Raw genomic sequence first — 21985 nt, 5'->3', positions numbered from 1 at the left:
TGTTTTTCTCCTCCTCTGTCTAGGTTTTGTGAATCACCCTCCAGTGACCCTGAGTTACCAGGTGGTCGTGGCCGGGGAAAGCGTATGCGAATTGCCATGGCCGATCGACCCTGTGTAGAGCCGACCCCTGCTGCCAAAGTCCGTGGTCTGTCTCAGCACAGGAGCCGCGGAGGTGGTGTGGCCGGAACAGCTGCACCTATCCACAGCAAAGGAAGAAGAGGCAGCCTTAACCTCATCAACAGCAACTGCCGAGCACCTCCTTCTTTCTTCACTGTGGAGGAAGTGAAACCAGCCTCTCTCTCATCTGGGAAGCGAAAGAACAAGCCGCCATCTGACTTGGATCTCAGCCTGGTCTCCTCAGATGATGTTAAAAATGGCAATGGGAAGAGGATTCGGGCAAAATCCCGAAGCGCCCCGTCCACTCCACAGGGTAAATCTGACCCATCGTTTATGGATCCAGGAGGAGGCTGTGCTTCATCACCACCACCACCCATCCTCATTGACTGCCCCCACCCAAACTGCACTAAGCGCTATAAGCACATCAATGGCCTGCGCTACCACCAGACGCATGCACATCTGGAGGTTGAGGAGCAGCGGAAGCCTGAACTGGAACCCATGAAGGATGGGGAGAGCGAAGAACGGCTATCAGACTGCGAGGACAGCATCAGCAACATGACATATGACCTCTCAGAGACAAACAACAGCACTAATACCAACAGCTCCTCAAAGAAAAATGCTCCTCTGTACAAGGTGACCACAGTGGGGTCACCTAAAAACAGACGACTTCTTCTCAGTACCGACCACAGCCCCACAGCCAACTCCAAAACCAGAAGAACCTCACTGCTAAAAGATGGTCTAATTGATGACCTTAGCAATCTGCCAATCATATCTAACATGACTGTGGTTCTGGAGAACTGCATGGTCCCAGACAGGAACTCCTCAGTCGAGATGCCCAAACTGGAAGCTGAAGGTTTGATCGAGAAAAAGGGAAGTGCCTGTGATAAGGGCAAGAAGGCCAACGGGAAGGTAGAGAAGCTGTCCAAGTCAAGGACCAACCGGCCAATTGCTCCAGCCCCTGCTCCCCCTAAACTTATCGCCATACCCAACACAACATATCCATCCAGCACAGCAGATGCTGTTAACTCACAGCAGCCATCTCCTATGGCAGCTGTAGGCCTCACTAGTAAAAATCTTCCTTTGAAACCCATCAAACCAAAGTTAAGCATTGTTGTAGAGCCAAGCCTGGTCAAAGCTACGCTGGTCACCTGCAAGGAGACCAGGAAAAAAGAAAAGCGGAGACTTAAAGACAAACATAACAAAGATGCAGTGAGAACACCTAATGGAGACAGCAGTGGAATAAAAATGGATGATGGTGTTGGGTCTAAAATTGGGGTGAAAGAGAATTCTGGGAGCCTTCTAAAGGAACACCTCAGCAAGCAGGATGTAATGAATGGACTCAGTGAGAGCCAAGAGAGCAGGATGGCCAGTATTCGTGCTGAGGCCGACAAGGTCTACACCTTTACTGACAATGCCCCTAGTCCCTCTATTGGTAGCTCATCGCGCCTTGATGCAAGTGGTAGTTGCCTGGGTACAGCAGACAGCAGCAGCAAGAATAACAGTCCCGCCTACTCTGACATCTCAGATGCTGCAGATGATGGGGGATCTTCCGAATGTCGGTCAGATGGACTCAGATCCAAGTCTGGCTCCTCGACTTCTTCCGAGGTGAGCTCCAACAGCAACCATAGTAACTCTGGTAAAACTCCACCCACAGCATGCACCCCATCATCAAAAGACCCTCAGTCCCCGTACTACCACAGTTATGAGCCCTACTACCTGTCAGGATACATGCAGTCAGATAGGCAGAACAGCAGCAGCATGACTTTCCACAAAAGCTCAGCCCACGACTGCAAGGGGAAAGACAGAAAAGAAGAGATGAAAGAGGACGATAAAAACTCCTCCCACGAGTTCTCTGATTCCAAGAAAGGTGACGGACCACCTCAGTCTCAGCTACAGCTGGCTATGAGTCAGACTCAGACAGCTTTGGCCCAGTCCCTATATTATGGCCAGTATTCAAGGGGACTGTATATGGACCAAAAACTGTTATTATCTTCCAAATGCTGTGACCAGACATCCAGTGCCAAGCAGAGGGCACAGACTGTGAGAGACAGTGAGGAAGTTAAACATATGGTTGGGTGTTCAGCTGGTGGACCCATGCTAGGTAAAGGTCCAGACGGTGCTAAAGGTTGCTGTTCCAAACCTGTCCTGTCCTATGTGGAGATGAGTGAGAGGGGAGAAAGGGGACAGAGCCTGGGCATAAAGGCAGTGCACGGTGGCATGGTGGACCAGCACCAGGTCTCAATGAAAGACTGTGATGACATCAAGTCACCCTCCTCTTCCTCTTCTTCATCACTCCACAACCCAAACAGTCAGACAGATCTGGACTCAAATGTTTCCTTTTCCAGTGTAAGTTTCTCTCTGTGTCTATAACCTGCCGCCGCCGCTGATGGTGTTGTTGGTGTGCTTTAATGACTGCTGTTGAGTGTCACAAAGAGATTAATCACACAGTGTGTACAGCTAAACCAATAGGTGCTAATAAAAAAGACCATGTGGCTTCTGTGGTGGTGTAGCTCTACTTTGACATGCTACTTCATTCAAAATTGTTTGATTTGATGGAGGCAAACGATTTTGATGTTTAGAGAGAGAATTGCCACCTTAGCTGTAAAGAAGCTAAAAAAAACCCTTTCTAACCCATAAGCTTGTACAGATTTTTAACCCATGTCTTCTCACAATGCAATTAATCGCTGACTCTAGCCATGCTGATGTAAAAAAGAAAAAACAAACAAACAAAGGCTGTACAAATTGAGCAAAAGCTGCGTTGGGGAGGGTAGGTTCTTTTTTTTCTTGGCCTAAATTCTGCACTTGATCATGTGTGAGACGTGTCTTGATTCGTGTCATTGAGAGGGACGCCACAGTCTTCACATCCCACTTCTGAATGGCCGCCTGCTGTTGAAACGTCGTCATCCTTCATCAACATCACATCCAGAGCCAGTGATAGATGGTCTGTCTATGGCTCTGTTCACTCAGTGTTTCCTCTATAGTCATTCAGCAGCGGTGGGCCGCCGCAACAAGAAATTCTCCACCCCTGTTAAAAAGAGAATGTGCAATGAAAGTCATAAATTTGCTTTGCTTTTCCTCCAAAAATCCAGAGAGACAAAGAGATAACATTTAGACTTAATCCAAAAAAAGGCATTTAGTTTTAGCCCTTCAACTGGCCGTGTAAACACAAACTGGGACAGACGTGGACTGGAGTTGAACCAACCCCAAAATGACTCCCACCCACCACTGTTAACAAAGAATTATAGGGGAAACACTGCAACTAGCACCAACACTTGTCCCCATCGATCTAGCCCTCAGACGGCCCCACCTGGGCTCACCGCCTCGCTCACAGCAAATACTCAGAGCTACAGAGTCAGCATGGGGAGGAGGCTGAGGAGGGCGAATCAGACAGTGGAAAAGAATGGGGAGCTACCATGGAGCCTGCCGGAGCCAAGATGACTTCAGGAGGAGGTGGAGGAGAAAGAGGAGGAGTTGTGGGTGCAGATGCTAAAAAAGCCAGGGTCCATGCATCGCACGATCTCCTACCTGCCATCGACACGGAGGATTCAGACAGGCTGGAAGGGCTGGATGATCAGGGCCAGGAGCCAATGGGAGGGCTGTCTGAGGAGTCGCAAAGTGCCCGGGCAGCAGTTTCTCCTCCAATGACCCCTCAGCAGCCCTACATTCAGTACCAGCACTCCTCCTATCCACCCTACCTGGCAATGTGCGAGAGCAGTGGGGGCTCCTACAGAGGGGTGTCCCCAACCCTGGTCCACAATTACCCAGGTAAGACTCTGAGTCGGAGTTAACGTTAAGGGCGTAGTTCAACATTTTGGTAAATATGTTATAAGAGCTCAGAAGACAAAGGCGGAACAATGCAAAAATTAATCTAGGGAACTGTTAGCTATTTACCTCTGTTTCCACCATTTAGTCTCGGCTCAGCTAAGTAGTTTAGCTAAAGTTCTTGTTTACACTTATACTTGCGTGTTCACATTAAAATACAGTAGAGTGCTACATCTGAAACATTCAGTTTGAAGTTTAAGCTGAAGCAATAATAAGAATTGATGTGCTAGTTGAAACTGAATCACTGAAAGGCTTTTAAATGAGTGAAGATGCATAGTTACATAGTATTAGCCATCATATGAGTTTTACCTACTGTCATTTGCCATTCAGCAAATAAAATACCCTTCACTGATGACAGAGGCTGGTGTTTATCTGGCATGTCACGTCAGGTTTGTGCTTTTTAACATCCTAAGATACCATGAAGATGAGCTGACTATAAAACAGTCAAGCATTTCTTCTTTGTTCTCCTCACACAAAAAGAAGTGGGTTGTTCACTTGCCTGTGCAGTCTGAAGTGCATACACTTGCACACATCACATACTTTATGCAGTGCTCCGCTGCATATAGTCTAATCTCCCAACACTTTGTGAATACTGAGAATATCAGTGAACATAACTGAGCAATATATAAATTTGCTTTTCCGGTGAGTCACTCATTCTTCATTCACAGCTGATGACAGCTCAGCCTCAGCAGGATGGCTGGGGGTCCTTTGTCTGAAAGGATATTGTCACACAATGCTGCCCCCTATACTGGAGTATGAAAGGCAACTGCAACAGCAGGCCTTTATTTACGAAACTGAATTCCAATTCACAACATAATCTCTCATATATATTGTGTCTGTTCATTCTCCTCGTTCATGTGCAGCAAAAGATGAGTTTGCTTAACATGCAAAACTATATTAAGACATTTTCTTGATTATTTTTGGCTTAGTTAAATCTTTAAAGCCTGAACCATGAAATAACTGTCGGAAAAGTGGGTTAGGGTTAGTATTTGGTGGCAAATTATAAATATATCAATTTGCATATATGAGTTTTAATAGTGTCACATAGCTATGTCGGGTATTTTAAAAAATGTATTTCTTAAAAATGTAAAGTGCAATTCATTTAGATTTATAATAAAGTTTAATAAGTGCAAGTATAAATATCATATATATCATGTTAACTATTGCAAATGAATGTACTGGTTTGGAGTTGGTAATACAATTTGTATTTTTTTATAGATATGTAAAGTTACTGTGTGCCTGTTTCTTTGTTTCTGTGTTTGTGGTCATAGGTTTTCATTATCCTCTGTACGGTAAGACGGCAGGCAGGGAAGAGTCAGAGGTGACACCACCCGGCAGAGGAGGAGCGGTGAGCAGCAAGCAGAGCAGCGACTCATCCTCATCCTCAGCCATGGAGCTGCTGCAGCAGCAGAGCCATCAGTATCACGGAAAATCACCTGCTGTGAGAGGCTTTACTGCCACATCCACACTGCAGCTCACAGCGACACACTTCTGATGTTTGTTTTCCTTCACACGACACAGATCTGATATCTTCCTCAGACAGAAAAACACCTCAGGGAAAGATAAAGATGGGGGTAAAAATGGTAGACTGTTTTGATTCCGCTCTGCATTTAAAGCAGTCACTCATGAAGATCGTCAGATAACATCAGTGTGGCATAAACATGCCTTATAAACCCCTAAATAGGAAACTGTTGTGATGACCTCAACACATACATGTGCAAAGAAAGTTTTAGGATTATTTTTATAATCAGGTTATTGTTTTGTTTTTCCTTTGCAGACAAAGCAACAGAGAGTGAGAGGAAAAATATACTAAAAGCCCTGCATGTGGCTGTCCCTCAAATGATTTGGTTCGTAAAGACTGGACTTATTATATTAATAAAGTTCAGCCTGGAAGCCACGAAGTAAAGCCGGCAAAATGTTGACTGTATAAGTTAACTGTCTGATGGATTATATTTGTATTCCATTAAATGAGTGTTTGGATGTGCCCTAGACAGTTTTAGCCTTTGTGAAGTTTAACAGTTAAAGAAAAATAAAATCATTTGAATATTAGCACACTTACAAATCTCATTTTTAACAAGTTTAAGGCGCATATATTAAAGCTTAAAGAACCAAAAATGTTTTACAGTAGCCTGCAGGTAACAGGGAAAAAGCAGGAATCAAGTTGCTTCTAACACAATGTACGCAACAGAACATGCACAACTTTAGACTTTACTTTTAGACTTCAGACTGACACTAAAACCTATAGATGCTCCTCCTACGTCGTGGTTTGTGGTCCACAGGCTCTTCAGGGATTGGTAAGGGTATTTTGGGTGGTGTGTAAGTGGTGACTGCTTATCTCATATATAACATCTCCCAACCTGAACTTGAATTTTACTCATTAGCTTCTTATTATAGGCCTGAATATGTGTGTATTTGAACACTATCACCATGCACACTTGTTAACAAAGGCACGACTGTTTCAGGAAGTCTTACATGGGTCACTTCAGAAGGCAGAAACAAACTTTTTCCTGTTTGCTGAAAAAATCATAGAGATCCAATTTTGCAATCTTTTCTTAAGCTTGGCAAAATTAGCCAAGATAATTCTTGATTTGATTTTATCAATATAAAATAACTTCTCTTGACATGATGTGAATGTAATAGATCAAAATATCACATCTAAAATCTTATGGAGACAGAAAAGTGAAAGGCACAGTGTAAGTGTGTGTGTGTATGTCCGTATGTGTATGTGCGTGTGTGTGTGTTTGTAGCCTGGTGAGAAGGGATCCCCTGAGGGAGAGAGAGAGACGGAGAGAGAGAGGAACCATGTGTCATTCGCCCGACACCTCCACACACACCATCACACACACCTGGGTATGAGCTACAATCTGATGTCAGGACAGTACGACATCTACCAAGGTATGAATCTGCAAAACAAACACAGACAGTATTTAGATAATGAAATATGCTATACAAAGTAACATGTTACTGGAATCACATTACATTTTTCTGTAACATAGTAATCACGTTACAGTTATGGTGTTACTTGCATTACGAAAGTTCTTCAGTTACCTACAGGATTGGTGGATTTCAAAATAAAAAAATCAAACGTGCTTTTTTTCCTGCACATGCTACAATTAGATGACTTCACACCATGTGCAGGGAGGCAAAAATGAGTTGAGTGGTTGCAAGTTTTCAGGAGTGAACACATCAATAATACTTTTACTCTAATTGCACAAAACGGGTGAGAAGCTAATATTAAAGTGGAAACAGGCTAAAAAGCTGAAAAAGCTGTTGTTAACGTGACTCCTTGTGCTGATTTTCAGCTTTGTTGTCAGCCTGATGTTTGTTCTTAAACACTGAAAACAGATTTTGTGTGTTTGTCCTGGTTAGGATAGAGATTTGTATCATTGTGTGGGGCTATAGCCTAAAGTGAGATTTAAGCTTCTGTGATAAATCTATGCCATAGATGAACCATAACCACAAACCTTTCTGAATCCCTGTGCTGTAACTTACGCCATAACCTCACATGCATCTCCCTAGAAATGTAACAAGATGTCACATTAACAGAGATTGTAATCAGCTGTGATTGGCTCATCCTGTAGACAGTGGATCAATTCAAAGAGAGAATCTCCAGCACCAAGTAGTGTATTGACAGTGGAACTGCAGAGCAGTGCATGCACACAACACACATGGTGGCAACAGTGTCGGCCACTTGAGTGTATTACGACGTAGGCTCTAAAAGACTTAAGTCACACATTACTCTCATACTGTTAACTGGTAATTATCTGATAGTGCATCTCAGGCCATGCAAAGCATACGTGATGTCACAAAGGAGTAGTTGTATTAGATAAATGACTTTCCTCAGGTACCAGCTGAGGAATGTAGTTCATTACCTGTTTCAAAAAAGTAAAGTACTGTGTAATACATTACCTTTTTTTGAGTAACAACTCCAACATTGATCACAGCTGACTTTCTCTTCATGTTCCTATTCCTATGTTTTTAAGGGTTGAGCTCCAGGTCGCTGGTCTCCAGTCAGCAGGTGTCAGGGCACTCCTCAACTGGTACGCTTGAAACACACACTGAAATTATGTTAAAGCTTCACTGGTTCCACCTGGGAAACCAGGGTAACTGGACCAGAACATCTTTAATACATAGACTAGACATCTTTGTTGAGACTTCTTTGTACAACTTTGATTGAAAAGGGTGGAGCAGCACGGACTCATTGTTGGGATACTGCTCTTTAGTCTCTACTTCACTGTCTTGAAAGATCCTGATATACTGCACATATATTTATCGTTTCTGCCTGTTTTTATTGTTAGACTTTATATATTGCTTTAGTTCATTTTTTATTATTTATTTTCATGTACAAATTATTAAAAAAAGGTTTATGTCACCCTAATAAGGAGACAAATTAAGCACAACTGCTGCTTAGATCATTAATGCCGATTGCCTTCAAATCATGGAAGCATTTTCTAAGTTAGCTTGGATATTAATACTGTAAAAACTAGGCCCATTTCTGTATTAAAGCTCTGGCACACAGAGTTCTGAAGTGGCCAGGGTGTTGTTTTACTTCTGAAATTACTCATCATTTATGTGCAGAATATCCTGTTCTGCTCTCAGTGTGGCTCACAGACTCATAAATTATCTACCAGGTTTTCATATCATGAAATGAATTGGCTAAAATTTTCTCTCATAAAATGCAAACTGAGAGCAAAACGAGCTGGACAATTGTCTCATTTTCATGCCGTCTGCCAGGTCAATAAATCTAATATCTGAAACTTCTCTGCTGGGAATAACAGCTCTCTGCTTATTCGGCTGTGCGACACTCGTACCTCGTTGCTGAAATTATCCTCCAGTAGATCATTACCCTCTCTCCAGTGTTTTCCATATACTTTCATAAACCATATATCACCATGTTTGCTTAAAATTGTGAAATATTCCAGAGGGAACCTGACAGGCAGTTAAAAAGCTTAATGTGATGATTACAGTACTGCTGCAAAGACTGCAGTTGTCTATAAATGTAAATTGCTGTGAAATGGAGGAGATTAACAGCAGTGATGGCAACAGTGGAGGCACACAGCTGCAGAGAAATGAAGAATATCCACGTTTCTCTGTAGAATCCAAAAACAGGAGCAATTTGTAATCTTCCTGGAGTGATATCTGCAGATCATGTACCAATTATCTCTGTTTTTCCTTCAGGTATTAAAGAGTTGTGTTACAAAAAACTACTTGAAAGAACAAATATTAAAATGCCCCTTAAAAGAGAACCTATTTCAATTTTACTGGCTTTCTGTTATATAAATATACTGTTGCAAGGAGATCCTTAATATGGTCATCTCAGGCACATATGTCCCACCCACCTGACGTTTAAAACTTCTTTTTGTAAGTGGACAGTAATCAGGAGAAGGCTGGCTTAAATGTGCTTTTTCTAATCATCTTTTCAAGAATTTAGCAAAAAAGTTCCCGCCAGTATCGGCATCTTATCAAATGCTGTATTAAGTTGTATTGAGATATTTTCAGGATGTGTGCTACTCATTAATTTATTTTTAGACGCTGGGTGTTGCTTCAAGGTTACACTGACTCGCTGTGCCATCTTGTGGTACAAATTGGTACTACACGAAAGTAGAGCACAGCCCCAGTTCAGCTTCAGTTGATATCTCTTCAGCATATATGTGTGCTGGTCACAAAGATGTAGCAGTTGAATCTTAATGTTCTTTTCAAAGCTTTAGTTAATTCTGAAAAGTTTGAAGTTAGTCTTAAGCACAAGAATTTACAATAAGTACCTTTAACGGGAGAGTCACCTTCAATGAACAGGAGTGAAAACATCTTAATGTCACACAGCGGATGAACTGAGGGGCTGCACCAACGCCCGGTATAATTTAAATTTGATTAAACTAGGATTTTTTTGAACCGCGAATCATGTAAAGTGACTCTATTAGCTTTAAAGAATAAAAATACAAAGTTTGAAACAATCATACTCTGTCCTATTTATAGTTTACACAATTCAGTGTCCTCTGAGAGGAGGAAGAATTTTCATGGACTATAACAGCTATTCATGCAGTGTTAGGGATATCATTAACATGAGATAACAACAAGTATATGTAGCCAGTTTTATGGTATGTTTACACATTAAGAAGCAGGTTGTCTACCCTGGTTCTTGAAAAACATGACAGAAAGCACAATCATAGCAGTTAATAGGCAGTGTTTGTAACTGAAATTGTGTTGTCACTTGAGCGAAATCTAAACAGGAGGCCTGACTGTTTTCACCCAGCACAGATGCATCTCTACTTCTGTTCAGCATAAATCCTAAGTGTAGTAAAGTTTGCCTTTTTTTTCCTGTCTCCACAGACAGCGAAGGGAAGAAGTAGGACCATGTGACCACATCTCACATGAGGAATGGCAGATTTATCAGACATCAATTCCATGGTGTTGAATAAGCTTCGCCTCGCTGAGAGGCAGAGAACAAAAAAGAAAAAAAAAATATCAAGAAAAAAAAAACTTCTTTCATTTCTTACTAATAAAAGAAGAACCACTTTTATAACTCATCACAGAGGAACTGATGAGCTGACAGCAGGACGGGAAGCAGGACCAGGACCTGTTTGAGGACGAACTACCTGTATAAATCCAGAATCACTGACTTTTGGAGCTTTTGGTTTTACAGAGTTTTGACAGAAGCAGGCGGCATGTATGAAACAAAACATCCCAGAGCGCCGTGCACTCAGCCCAACCAGGGCTGTGGTACTTAACTTTAGAAATGCACAGTTATTGTAGTGTATTATGATGATGATATGACTGAATGTATTGATGATGACTTACACTTTACCCCATTAGTGTGGATCTGTTTTTTTAAATGGGACAAAAACAGCATTAGGAAGCTAAAAAGTCTATTATTATCCTTATTATTCTCATTATGATTATTGAAGTGGAAGTCCTCCTCCCTCCATAGTGCTGACGCTACATTTGTATTACTAACCTGTAACTTGAGCGTAACCATGTTGATTGTATTGTCTTTATGTGAGAGTAAACCTTCACATTGACCTGCCCAGTGCCATGTAGGAACCCAGTGGTGTATATATTCTGTACAGATTCATGGCAGAGCACTAACATGCTTTATCGTACACTATTTTGATCTCCATCAGCCGTGTATGGGAGCAGAGGGCAGAGCGGGGACGACCGGCAGGAACAGAGCCACTGTTTATCTCGCTGACTTCAGTTTATCTGCAGCACATGTGGTGATGTCATTGGTTAGACTGCATACGTGATGAATACAATCAGTTCGCCCCAGTTTGTGCTTCTCATGAGTGGCAGTGTGCCTGAGGGATGTTAGCGTCTGTGAAATATCTTCACACCTACTGGATGCACTTTCATTATTTGCGTACAGATAGTTTTTCAGGTGTGCTATATTTAGGCCACTGTTGAGTGAAGTATAAGTAACAGATGATTTCTTTTGAATGCATTGCAAATCTATATCTCATGCATCTGAGATTTGTACATCAGAGAAGGACATGGCCACTGTGACTTCCTTTACTTTTGAAGCCTCACCTTTACCATTTTGGTCCGCACCATGTTAGTCTGTTTGGAGTTCATATTTGGCCTAGAGAGTGGGGTGCTAAGTTATCAGCTAGCTATCTACATCTATAGACTCTAACAGCGCAATGCACAGACACAGATATCTGCTAATTAGTGCTATATAAGAGAAATTTACATAGCACTAATTACTAACTATAACTTAAGCACAATTTAATTTTTTTGCACGAGCATGTCCTGCGCAGCAGGTCATACAATGTAGAATGTATATAGAGTTTTGTTAAAAATGTTTCAAATGGCACCAACGGCACAAACACAGTTGAGAGATCCAGTTTAGAGACTCCGATTAGAAGAGGTGAAGGCTAGCAGACAGTGATCAGGTACAGCTACCTGGGTTGGCACACCTGCCAGCCTTCACAAAATCCAAAGCTGAGCAGAAAGATAGATTCATCCCTTATAGAGTTCTTATGAAAGAGCAGAATTAACTAATTTTATAGCTAATTTTTTTGCAAGAGCATTGATTCATTTTGGAGCTAGCCTCCAGCAGCTATTAGAAAGACTGCAATTCAACAGCAGCATCGCATGCATGTTTTTGCATGCACGAGCAAGCCAGACTGATAAAACCAGCGAAAACAACAGTGTTTAGCAGCAGCTATGAGTAATATAGGGATCGTGTTTTCAAAAGCTGAATTGTTTTTTGAAGCATGCTCAGGGTCCATCTCACTGAAGTTCTGGAGCTTGCAGTCATGTCAAATACAGATTACTCTAAAAGTCTATAAATAGACTAAAAAATGCAAATTAGAGCAGTTATAGTGTGATCTACTGTGAAAGATCATATGATATCTGACATGATGCGTCTAATCTGATGAGCTCAAGTTAAACAGCTTGGAAAGAGCAAACTTCAAGGCTTAATGTCAAAGTGATTTTGAAGTCAGATGTACAGACTGGGGCTTATACATTCTGTTGTTAAAATACCTCTCTGTGAAGGATAAGTCCAGTGAACGTTTTCCTTTCTAATGGAAATTATTTACAATAACCTCGAGGCTGTCTGAAACATGGTATTTTCACTCAGGTAAAATAGTGAGTTCATGGCAAAAACCAAAAACAATAACTGGCACCGATTTGTTTATCAAATGGAATGACTAGATGCAGGCTGTGAACTTGGGGTTGACTTCTGTTTTATTGTTATTCTTTTGTTTTTTCACATTGTGCATTAAATCATTGACTTGCATGAGATTCTGCTCAGTTTCGATTACAACATTTTGCCAGCTAAACAGTTTTTAGATGCATACAACAGAATATTTTAAGATTCTTGGGCTCTAGGAAAAAAATAGTTGGTTTGATTACAATATTTATTTTCAATGAAATTTATAGTGATAGAAAAGTTGCCAGAAATATCTAATGAGATCAAATCTGCACTCAAATAATGAAAAGTGGATGCACACTGGAATGATCCTTTTGTTGAAATGTCCACATTTGTATTGTCAGTGATGACTGTGGGGACATACTGTATATGTGGAGCGCCACAATCCTTCGCCCTGCTCATGCTCTTGCTCCCATGCTTTCTACAAGTTAACTAGCTCACAGCAGAGTCCCTGATAGACACAAAGGTCTGACTTTACCATTGGTGTTGTACCACTGCCAGCTTAAATAAGGCTCAGTAGATGCATGTATGTTTACGGATGATCCAAAATTTGTTCAAAACTCACTAGAGAACTACTATCAGAGTCATAATGTTTATATCTGGCATATGTGCTAAAAAAAGACCAACAGTAGACCTCTAATAGGCTGTTTCCGCAAATATAGTTTCAGGTTGTCAGTCAAGCAAATAATCCAAGGCTTATTTCACCAGCCCTCTGATCCAAAAGCCTCTGGATGGTCAGCTATTATCAATAGCCACCATGTCAAGAGGATTATGGCTGAGAGTGAGGGCCAGTTAATGGTTTCGATATCAGCTACAGACTCAAAACAGTTCCAAGTATGACCAGTATGATCTCCAAAAATTTGGAAGCACTGACTAATGACTATTGGTTTAGGCTAAAGACATGAGTAGCTCAATATCACAGTGCTGCAGTATGTGTATTTGTGTGTATTAATTAGACAATAGCCTTTATATGAAAGGTGAATCAAATAGATCAAATATCACAGAAAATTGTAGATCACAAAGTAGACACAGCCATTAGATTAAATGGCTTCCATATTTTACAAAATAATCATGTTTTAACAAATGAGCACTCAACAAACAATTGTGACTATAACCTCGCCAGGAAAGTGTGCACTGGGGTTATAACACTACTGAACAGTAGGGGGCTTCCTTTTTTACTGTTGGACTTTTTCCCAACCAGAAAAGTTGCCCCCTGGTGGCCATTAGGAACAAAGCACATCTGAGAAACTTTCACATTAGGTTTTTAAGACCCAGAGGCTACGCCTGTCACTTATATACTATTTATGGATCAGACAAGTGAAAGACCAGTCTTTGATTTTGCTGATACAAGTAGTTTGTTGCTGCAGCTGAAATCCTCTCGTTGTAATGTAGTTGCTTGTTGTAATTTTATGAAAAAACAACTTTTAAATAAGTAGTTAATTAAAATATTTGAATATTTTATGGTAAATTCAAGCTCAATTTTCCAAATTGTATTTATTATAAATAACCTCTTGTGACCCCTTGACTGACGACAAACATCCCAGTGGTCTACCTTGTCTATGAGTAGCTCTGCCTCACTCACAACACCTTACCTGCATAGTATCAGTGATCATTCTATTACTTGAATATAGTGCTATGAACTCTGTTTACAAGATGCTGTCAACTTTTGGGAGACACAGTGTTGTCTTTAAAAGGCTGCTTGGTATGTTCAATTCATCCACCTGGTGTATCCAGTTATTCACACACTGAAAACGTACAAAAACATGAAACCTGCTGTTGCTTTTTTATACTGTATATGCCTTAATTCATATGTTTGGCAATCATGATTAAAGGATGTTTATATACATTTTTGGTCAGTGAAGTTTTTTGTTTGTTTGTTTGTTTCTTCAGGATATTTGTGTTTCAACAGCATGTTGACCGTTGGCTTTTTAAATGTTTGAAAAATAACTATGTGAAAAGCAGTTTTTATGTGATGAAGTGTAACACCTTGCATATGATAGGCAAACATCTGTCCTCTGTAAGGTATAAGTGATTTATGGGGTCCTGTTGGAAAATGGTTAGAAGATGATACTAATAGTAATAATACAAGCAAAAATTTCAGTTAATTCATATTAATGAACAATCTGTCAGTCATTCAAAATAATACATGATTATTTGACATGGTTGAATTTAGAAGTTCGGTTTAATAAAAACTAGACTTGAAAAAAATAAATTAAAAAAGATAAAAATAAGTGAAACGATTTTGTGAACTTGCAAAAGTAACTTTGTTTAAATTCAGCATTAATGTTAATTTGGTAAAAAAAAAAAATTGTTATCATAACCTATCTGAAGCCTTCATGTACGGTGGCCCTGAGAGGCCAAACGCAATGCAACTTAAGAAAACACCAGCAAAAAGAAAAAAGATTGCAAAAGCACACAAAACACAACGGAAATAGGAAAAATGACAACGGAAATAGGAAAAAACAAAACAGAAATAGGAAAAAAGAGATTTCCAAAAGCACAAGGGAAGTGTTTCTGGCGAGACAATAACCCGACGGACCAGTTGTAGGAACCAAAACATGCTAAGAATTGCACTGGGAGACATTTAAAAGAAGTGGAGGATCGGTTTTGTGAGGAAAGAAAAGATGAGAGGTAAGTGTGTTAGCCTAACTATTAGCCTAAAAATCCGTCATCAGTATTATATGAATCATGATAAAACACACCTAGCATGTTTTGGGTTCCTGCAACTGGTCCGTTGGATTATTGTCTCCCCAGAAACACTTCCCTTGTGCTTTTGGAAATCTCTTTTTTTCTATTTCCGTTTTCGTTTTTCCTATTTCCGTTGTCATTTTTCCTATTTCCGTTGTGTTTTTTGTGCTTTTGCAGTGTTTTTCTTTTATTGCTGGTGTTTTCTTAAGTTGCAGTCTGTTTGGCCTCTCAGGGCCACCGTATTCATGGCTGTGGTCAACAAGGACTGTCCAAAACATCACCTTCAGCACATTCCCTCCATATGCTAACATTAATGCTTTCAAAATTAACATTTTCAAACTATAGAAAGTAAATTTAAATAAGTAAACCCACGCTGGAAACTAAATGAAAATCAGTTATATTAAAATTTAAAAAATAAAAACTAAATAACAAAATACTCAGAAAACACAAAACTATAATAACTCTGGTAGTAATAGCAGACGTAGCAGTACTAGTGGTAGTAGTAGTAATAGTAGTAGTAGTAGTAGTAGTTTACTTTTACTGCAGTTCCACCTCCAACCAGCATGAGGTGCTAAGAACTCGGGCGCCTCCATCATCACTTCCTCTTTGAAAACAAAATGGGTGGCGCCAAACCTTGACAACAAAGCGGCTGTTTGCTACCTGTAACGGTCGGACAGTTATTCTTTATGTAAACTACGTTTCTTTACCTTGACATCTTTGTCAAAACTCAGCTGAGCAGCGGCGGGAAGGAGAGTTTTTCCAGTTTGAATAAAACTTTTTTTTTCACTTCCCTGCTGTACAAATGTCAACATGGCTGCGAAGACTGACCAACTTCTCATCGTTGTGTCCATTCTGGAAGGTGAGCGATTTAAAGAGCTGGATATCCTCCGATAACCCTCCTACATTGGAGCTACCAGCCATGTTTGCTTATACGTGACGTGTTTGGCTCGTTGGTACAACAACTGCAGCCGTTTAACGGGTGTTGTTAGTCCCATGGGGAAAAGCCTGCCTGTTGCTGCTGCTAGTGTTGGTGGTGATCTCAGCTCGGTGAATTAAATCCAGGCTGAGGAGGCATTAAGTGTTTGCTGTTCGTATGACACGCCTTAAGCTGGTGAAGCAGCTATTCCTGTCACAGGGGACAGTATAGAAGCCACGTTAAATGTCATTTATGCTGAGAAAGCTTGTTACACCTATGACTTTCTGTATCATCGTTGAATTTGCAAGTCATCACATTGTGTTGGTGTTTTGATGAATTTAGGTTTCCAGAGATAATGCATTAGTATTCTGATTTGTGATTCAGCACACAGCAGATAGGGTGGCCAGGTGCAACACCCCATGTGGGAGTTCACTGCTTTCTGTCTCTTGTCCACCTGTTTGGCCTTTTTTGGCCTTTATATGATTTCTTTAAACTACAAGGTGGAGTAGTTATACAGCATACATCTTTAGTGACATTCAAAAACAAGAATTGGATGCAAAATTATTTCGAATTAAAAGGCCAAATTTACCATGACATTCATGGCCAGCTCAATTAACGAATAAGTCATAGTCACATATTGGTTTATAGTGACGTCATGATCATTTAATACAGTTACTTAGATTTTGGTAAAAAGTAAATGGACTGATTCTTATATAGTGCTTCTCTACTGTGTACATCAAAACCTTTTGATGTACACAATAGAAAGTGGGACAAAGTAGAGAATTGATCAGCTTCTGTGTAACCAGTGTGTCGGAAACACAATTAGGAAAATAACACTTTGTGTCAATCCCTAGGTCGTCACTTCCCGAAGAGTCCTCGGCTCAGTCTGGTGGTTCAGGCGAGCTTTGACGGAGAGCAGCTGGCCACGGATCCTGTAGAGCACCGAGAGCAGCCGCAGTTCAGCACCGAGCTGGCCTGGGAGCTTGACCGCAGGACGCTGCACCAGCACAGGTTAGATATCATGTGTTTTTGAAACTTTTTAATCACATCCTGGGCTCTATGAGCAATTTAATATTTTTGATCTCATGATACAGCTGTTATTTTCATCATTTCCAGCCCTGTCCATGTCTATCTTTTATATTGTCTGTTCTGTCAATACACACCTTGACTCCACCCACTGTGTTTAGCTGCGATGCTTCTTTGCTACATGCTTGTAAACAGTGGAAGCATAGCACATTCTACTGGATTTACTATGTGATGACACAACTGTTTTTTTGAAAATTATGTTGAGGTTAAAGTTGTGGTCATCATGTAAAAATCTAATTATTATTATCTAATTATTTAATTAAGAACCACAAAATACTAATATTAGAACAATTTCCATTAAATTACAGTAGGCTGAAAAGATTGACTGTAGAGCTGCAACCACATGCCTCCATAGACTGTATATAAAAGATGGACATTGCCAAGTACATGTAGAGTTACTACATGTACCAGGAACCAGAAAAGGTTTTTGATGTCTGTACTTAATGTTCTGCCTCTTCACAACTGTACAGAGGCTGATTATTGTTATTAATTTGCCATAATTCACATGTTTGGACTTTCTTAAGACTTAAGTCAAAGAGGTTTCTGTTGAGTTGTAACAAATGTTTATTTGGTTAGTCAATGATTTTCCTGGTTATTTTCTCATTTAATTGTTTGGCTAATTATGTTTTGTCCTCGTTGCTCAGTGTGTCTTTTTTCTTTTTTCTCCTCACCTCCAAAATTGTTGCAATAGATAGCTGCTCCTCTCTGAGCCTGGCCCTGGTGGAGGTCTTTTCCTGTTGAAAGGAAGTTCTTCCTTCCCTTTGTCCCCAGGTGTTCGATCACAGCAGTTTGTCTGACTGGATGTTCTTTCTAATACTTTTGATTTTTTTAGGCAGCTACCTTTTGAAGTATTACAGAAAACAAGTTTTCTCTCAAACCACAAAACAACTTTCTAAAGTAGGGTTGTGAAAATGTTAGCCGAGTCACACTAATGCCTCTTGATGGCCTTGTCTCTTCAGACTGCAGCGAACTCCCATCAAGCTTCAGTGTTTTGCTGTTGACCCTGTCAGCAAGAAAAAAGAAAGCGTCGGCTACATTGTCCTTGACCTTCGATCAGTTCAGGAGGTCAAACAGGTGAACGTCTTCTCTATCTGTCTGTTCAAAGGTGTGCTGGTAGAAGATTCGATGTGCAGGGCTGATGTTCTGATAAATGTCTGTTGTGTGTATCAGGAGCCGCGCTGGTATCCACTGCTCAGCAGTAAATACACCAAACAGAAACCTTCCCTCCTGCTCAGCATGGTGTTGGAGAATGACAACAAGCCCTCTGAACCTTCACCTGATAGGTTCAAAGCCAAGAAGGCCCCGCCCCGACAAGGTGAGCTCTCCCAGCTCTCTTTCTTTTGTTTTCACCTTCCTTGGTTTTATCTTTTCTCTATTTAACTGTATTACTTATGTTTGATGGTGATGAGCTGGAACAGTCTACATTTTAATAAACGATTTTTCTTTCTGAAGTCCAGTCGGACTCTGTGGTGAGTCGTCACTGCTGTGCCATATTCCCGCCTTAAAGAAACTTTAAAGAATCAGGGCAAAAGACAAAGCTTTAGTTTTTTTTTCCTTTACCATCCTTCTGTAAAGTTACTGCTTACTGTTTAGGTTTTGGACACCCTTAAATATAAAGAGAAGAAAAAGGTCCAGATCTTGGCTCGGTTGTAGAGAAAACACTGACTCATGTTTGAAATCTAAGAAGGGAGAATAGTGGGTTGGCAGCATACATGGAGCCTAAATCCAGAGTTTTTAATGTGTAAAATCTGTTTTTATTTAAACCGGGCATACCTAACCTCCTCCAGGGTTCTAGATGTGAAAAAAAAATCACATTTTTAGAAATTCTTGTCTTTTTTTCTGACAATGACAGACAACTCCAGAGCTTATCCATCATTTTGACAGATTAGTGCACTGATGGTGGATCTGGTGTAACTTTTACTGACATTGTAAAGAACAGTGGTCTGATGGTCTCTCTCTTTCATAACATAACATGGCATTAGTCATGTGTTATGTTAGTCATTACAGGGTCATAGCTGCAGATGGAGCTCTGACTGTGGGATTTCTTTTCTGTGAAGTGAGCACTTGTAAGATCATAAAGTCGCACATTCAGAAAATTGAATCTCATCATTTCTCTGGGAAAATATTCCCAGTCTATAAAGTTGAGCCTCGAGCTGAAGTTCACTTAGTTCATATTTGCCTGTTAAAGTGCACTGACTGCGAGGGCTTTGTGTTTCGGCTGTTACTGCAGGGGGAAAAATCATAAGGGAGCACTCAGTCAATGTTTCTGTTTACTATTTACTTATGAGGGTGAAGAACTACTATTCTATTACTCATTACCATTAAAACAAATATAATATTTTAATTGAGATTATCACAGTTTATACTTAGTGTAAATGCTATGTGCCGCTTTTTCACAAGATTACATACAGTGGGTAATTGAGAAAATGAATAAATATATTTTTACTGAGAATGGTTGCAGCTATTAATTATTTTACTAATCGAGTAATCAACTGATTATTCCGTCGATTAATCGAGAAGTCGGATAAGAAATGCTTTTGTTTTATTAATAAGAAATAATAAACATTCAAAAGACAAAAAGCACTTCTTTCAGAATGAACTTTTCATTGTTTTCTATTTTAGAAATTGTAATGCTTTAAAGTTTAACTGCATATAACGTCTGTCAGAAAAAATAAATCCTTTGATTGTATTTATGTGCCATATTAAAACGTAATTAAAAAAAAATAAAATATATAAATATTAGATATTTGGAATAAATAAATACTCTCAAGTGCAGTCAAAGCTAAATAAAATAAGATATGTAAGCAATTTGTACTCTTGCTTCTTGGAAGGTTTTCTGACATTAATATCAGGCAAGTTTTTTGTGCTTTTGACAACAAGATAATGATGTAGATGTAGACGAAATAATAATTCAGCGTTCTACCTAACAACCCTCAGGTCAGTGGTTCAGAGTTTATTGGTCCATGTACATTTTTATTGGCTTGTAGGGAAAAAAAGCTTTTATTTTTATAAATATGTTATATTCATTTTTTAAAATATGAATGCAGTTTAATTAACACAGTATTTTGTATTATTTCATTTTCAAGCTGAGGAATTGAAAATGCCCCCCTGTAGACTCACCCCTGTGTGCTGCAGGCATCACGCCACGTAAAATAAGACGTCTGTCGTCAGTCTTCAGGAAGCGGTATAATTTAAACATCCTTTCAGACCAAGTTAACATTCATCTGCATATTTTAATACAACCTCTGGAGACTTACTGCAGATTTATTTGCTGTGTAAACCAAACGGCAGTGGATGGAGCAGCTACAAAGTTCTTCATGTCAGAGTTTGTTGACCAGTTGGTTTGATGAAGGATGTTAGCTTTTTCCCAGGGAAGGTTTTAATGGTAATTCCAGGATATTTTGGATCCTAGAAACACGTTTTCTTTCACTCAATCTGAGCTCACTTTCTCAGTCACGGTGGTGTGTGTGTATATGACAGCATCATCATCACTGCTGTTGTTGTCTTATCAGTGTTTTTGTTGAAAAACTGGGGGCTACATGGGCTTAATGTTGTCAGATGTTTTATTCATGCGTTGCTCCTAAATAAGGTTCAGTTGCAGGTCTGTTTTTAGTAACAAATGTGAATGAAACGCTCGCGTGCCCATCGTTTAACACAACGGTGTGCTAAAGAGCCGTGCTTTTACCTAAGCATTTAGTTTATTGTTGCAGCCCTAACTCTGAGTCCTTTTTGCTGCCAAGTTACTGTAACAACCTGTTACAGTAACTCACATCTCAGTTTGTACACTTCACATCTGAAAATGTGTCTGAGGTGAACATTGCTCGATTTAGAGTTAAACTTCCTTCTGTTCACACAGTTCCTGGTTTGCAGCCATGATGTCTTGCTTGTGGTTTTGTACACTCTCACTTCAGCTCCGGTTCTTGTGTAAGCGTTGCTCTGCTACCAGCAAACATCGGAGAGGAATAATTGGTGGTTTCAGTGAATAAAAATAAAACTTGTGGTTTCTTCACATCTGCAACCTGTAAGATTTTTGTTTTTGCTCTTTTATTTACTGCTTGTTTTGATCTCCTTGCTATGCTGGTGTAGGTTCCTCCTCGGTGACCGATCTACTCCCAGAGAAGCTGGAGGCCATACTGATCCCAGACCAGGGATACCATCAAGTAGGGCCGGCAGATCTTTGCACCGACATGTTTGTCCTTTCTGTCACCGTGGCCTTCGCAACCAAACTAGAGCAGGTAAAGACCGAACTCTGACCCTGATGCCTGACTGATCACGTCAGACCTAAATGTTGAATTGTTATTGCTTAAGATAATGTAGCCAAAGTGATGTCACACCCACAAATTTCCAGTATCTGGACTTAAGTTTGATAACAGAAAATGGAGAAACACTCTTTTTCTTGGCTCGCTCGTATGTTGTCACTGCTGCATGGGTTGTTTCTGTTTCCACGTGTCAGATAATGATGATAAACCCAGCTGACAGCATCCCCAGGCCTGCTATTTGGGGTCATCTAAAGGCACTCTGGGAGAAGCTGAGAAAAGTATTAAAGAAATAAAAGCACAGCAGTTTTCTCAGAATGACTTCTAAAATATGGATGAAGAACATCACAGGTGGTTATTGTTGTTCAAAGATTATTGCTTCATCTCTTAACTGCTCCTACAGGGACTGCCTCCTTTGGAGTGTCATAATAAGAGAGCAAAGACACTGAG

The 21985-nt window shown here is 40.2% G+C and overlaps 2 protein-coding genes across 2 annotated transcripts in view; both read left to right on the top strand.

Annotated features, from left to right (window-relative positions):
- Window positions 1-14417, top strand: part of znf608 (zinc finger protein 608) — a 67299-nt gene extending 52882 nt beyond the window's left edge. The window contains exons 4-9 of the mRNA XM_063489338.1: window positions 24-2463; window positions 3408-3882; window positions 5211-5380; window positions 6687-6834; window positions 7923-7979; window positions 10267-14417. Of these exons, the coding sequence (XP_063345408.1) occupies window positions 24-2463; window positions 3408-3882; window positions 5211-5380; window positions 6687-6834; window positions 7923-7979; window positions 10267-10286 (3310 nt within the window). The 3' untranslated portion in view covers window positions 10287-14417. The remainder of the gene's footprint in view (window positions 1-23; window positions 2464-3407; window positions 3883-5210; window positions 5381-6686; window positions 6835-7922; window positions 7980-10266) is intronic.
- A 1487-nt stretch (window positions 14418-15904) lies between these two features.
- Window positions 15905-21985, top strand: part of cep120 (centrosomal protein 120) — a 35422-nt gene continuing 29341 nt past the window's right edge. Inside the window, exons 1-5 of the mRNA XM_063489607.1 lie at window positions 15905-16136; window positions 17048-17204; window positions 18239-18353; window positions 18450-18594; window positions 21366-21514. Of these exons, the coding sequence (XP_063345677.1) occupies window positions 16088-16136; window positions 17048-17204; window positions 18239-18353; window positions 18450-18594; window positions 21366-21514 (615 nt within the window). The 5' untranslated portion in view covers window positions 15905-16087. The remainder of the gene's footprint in view (window positions 16137-17047; window positions 17205-18238; window positions 18354-18449; window positions 18595-21365; window positions 21515-21985) is intronic.

This window comes from Pelmatolapia mariae, linkage group LG12 (assembly GCF_036321145.2).
Source record: "Pelmatolapia mariae isolate MD_Pm_ZW linkage group LG12, Pm_UMD_F_2, whole genome shotgun sequence".
Lineage (NCBI taxonomy): Eukaryota > Metazoa > Chordata > Actinopteri > Cichliformes > Cichlidae > Pelmatolapia > Pelmatolapia mariae.
The sequence above is the reverse complement of the archived record's forward strand: the minus strand, read 5'-3'. Positions and strand labels throughout refer to the sequence as shown.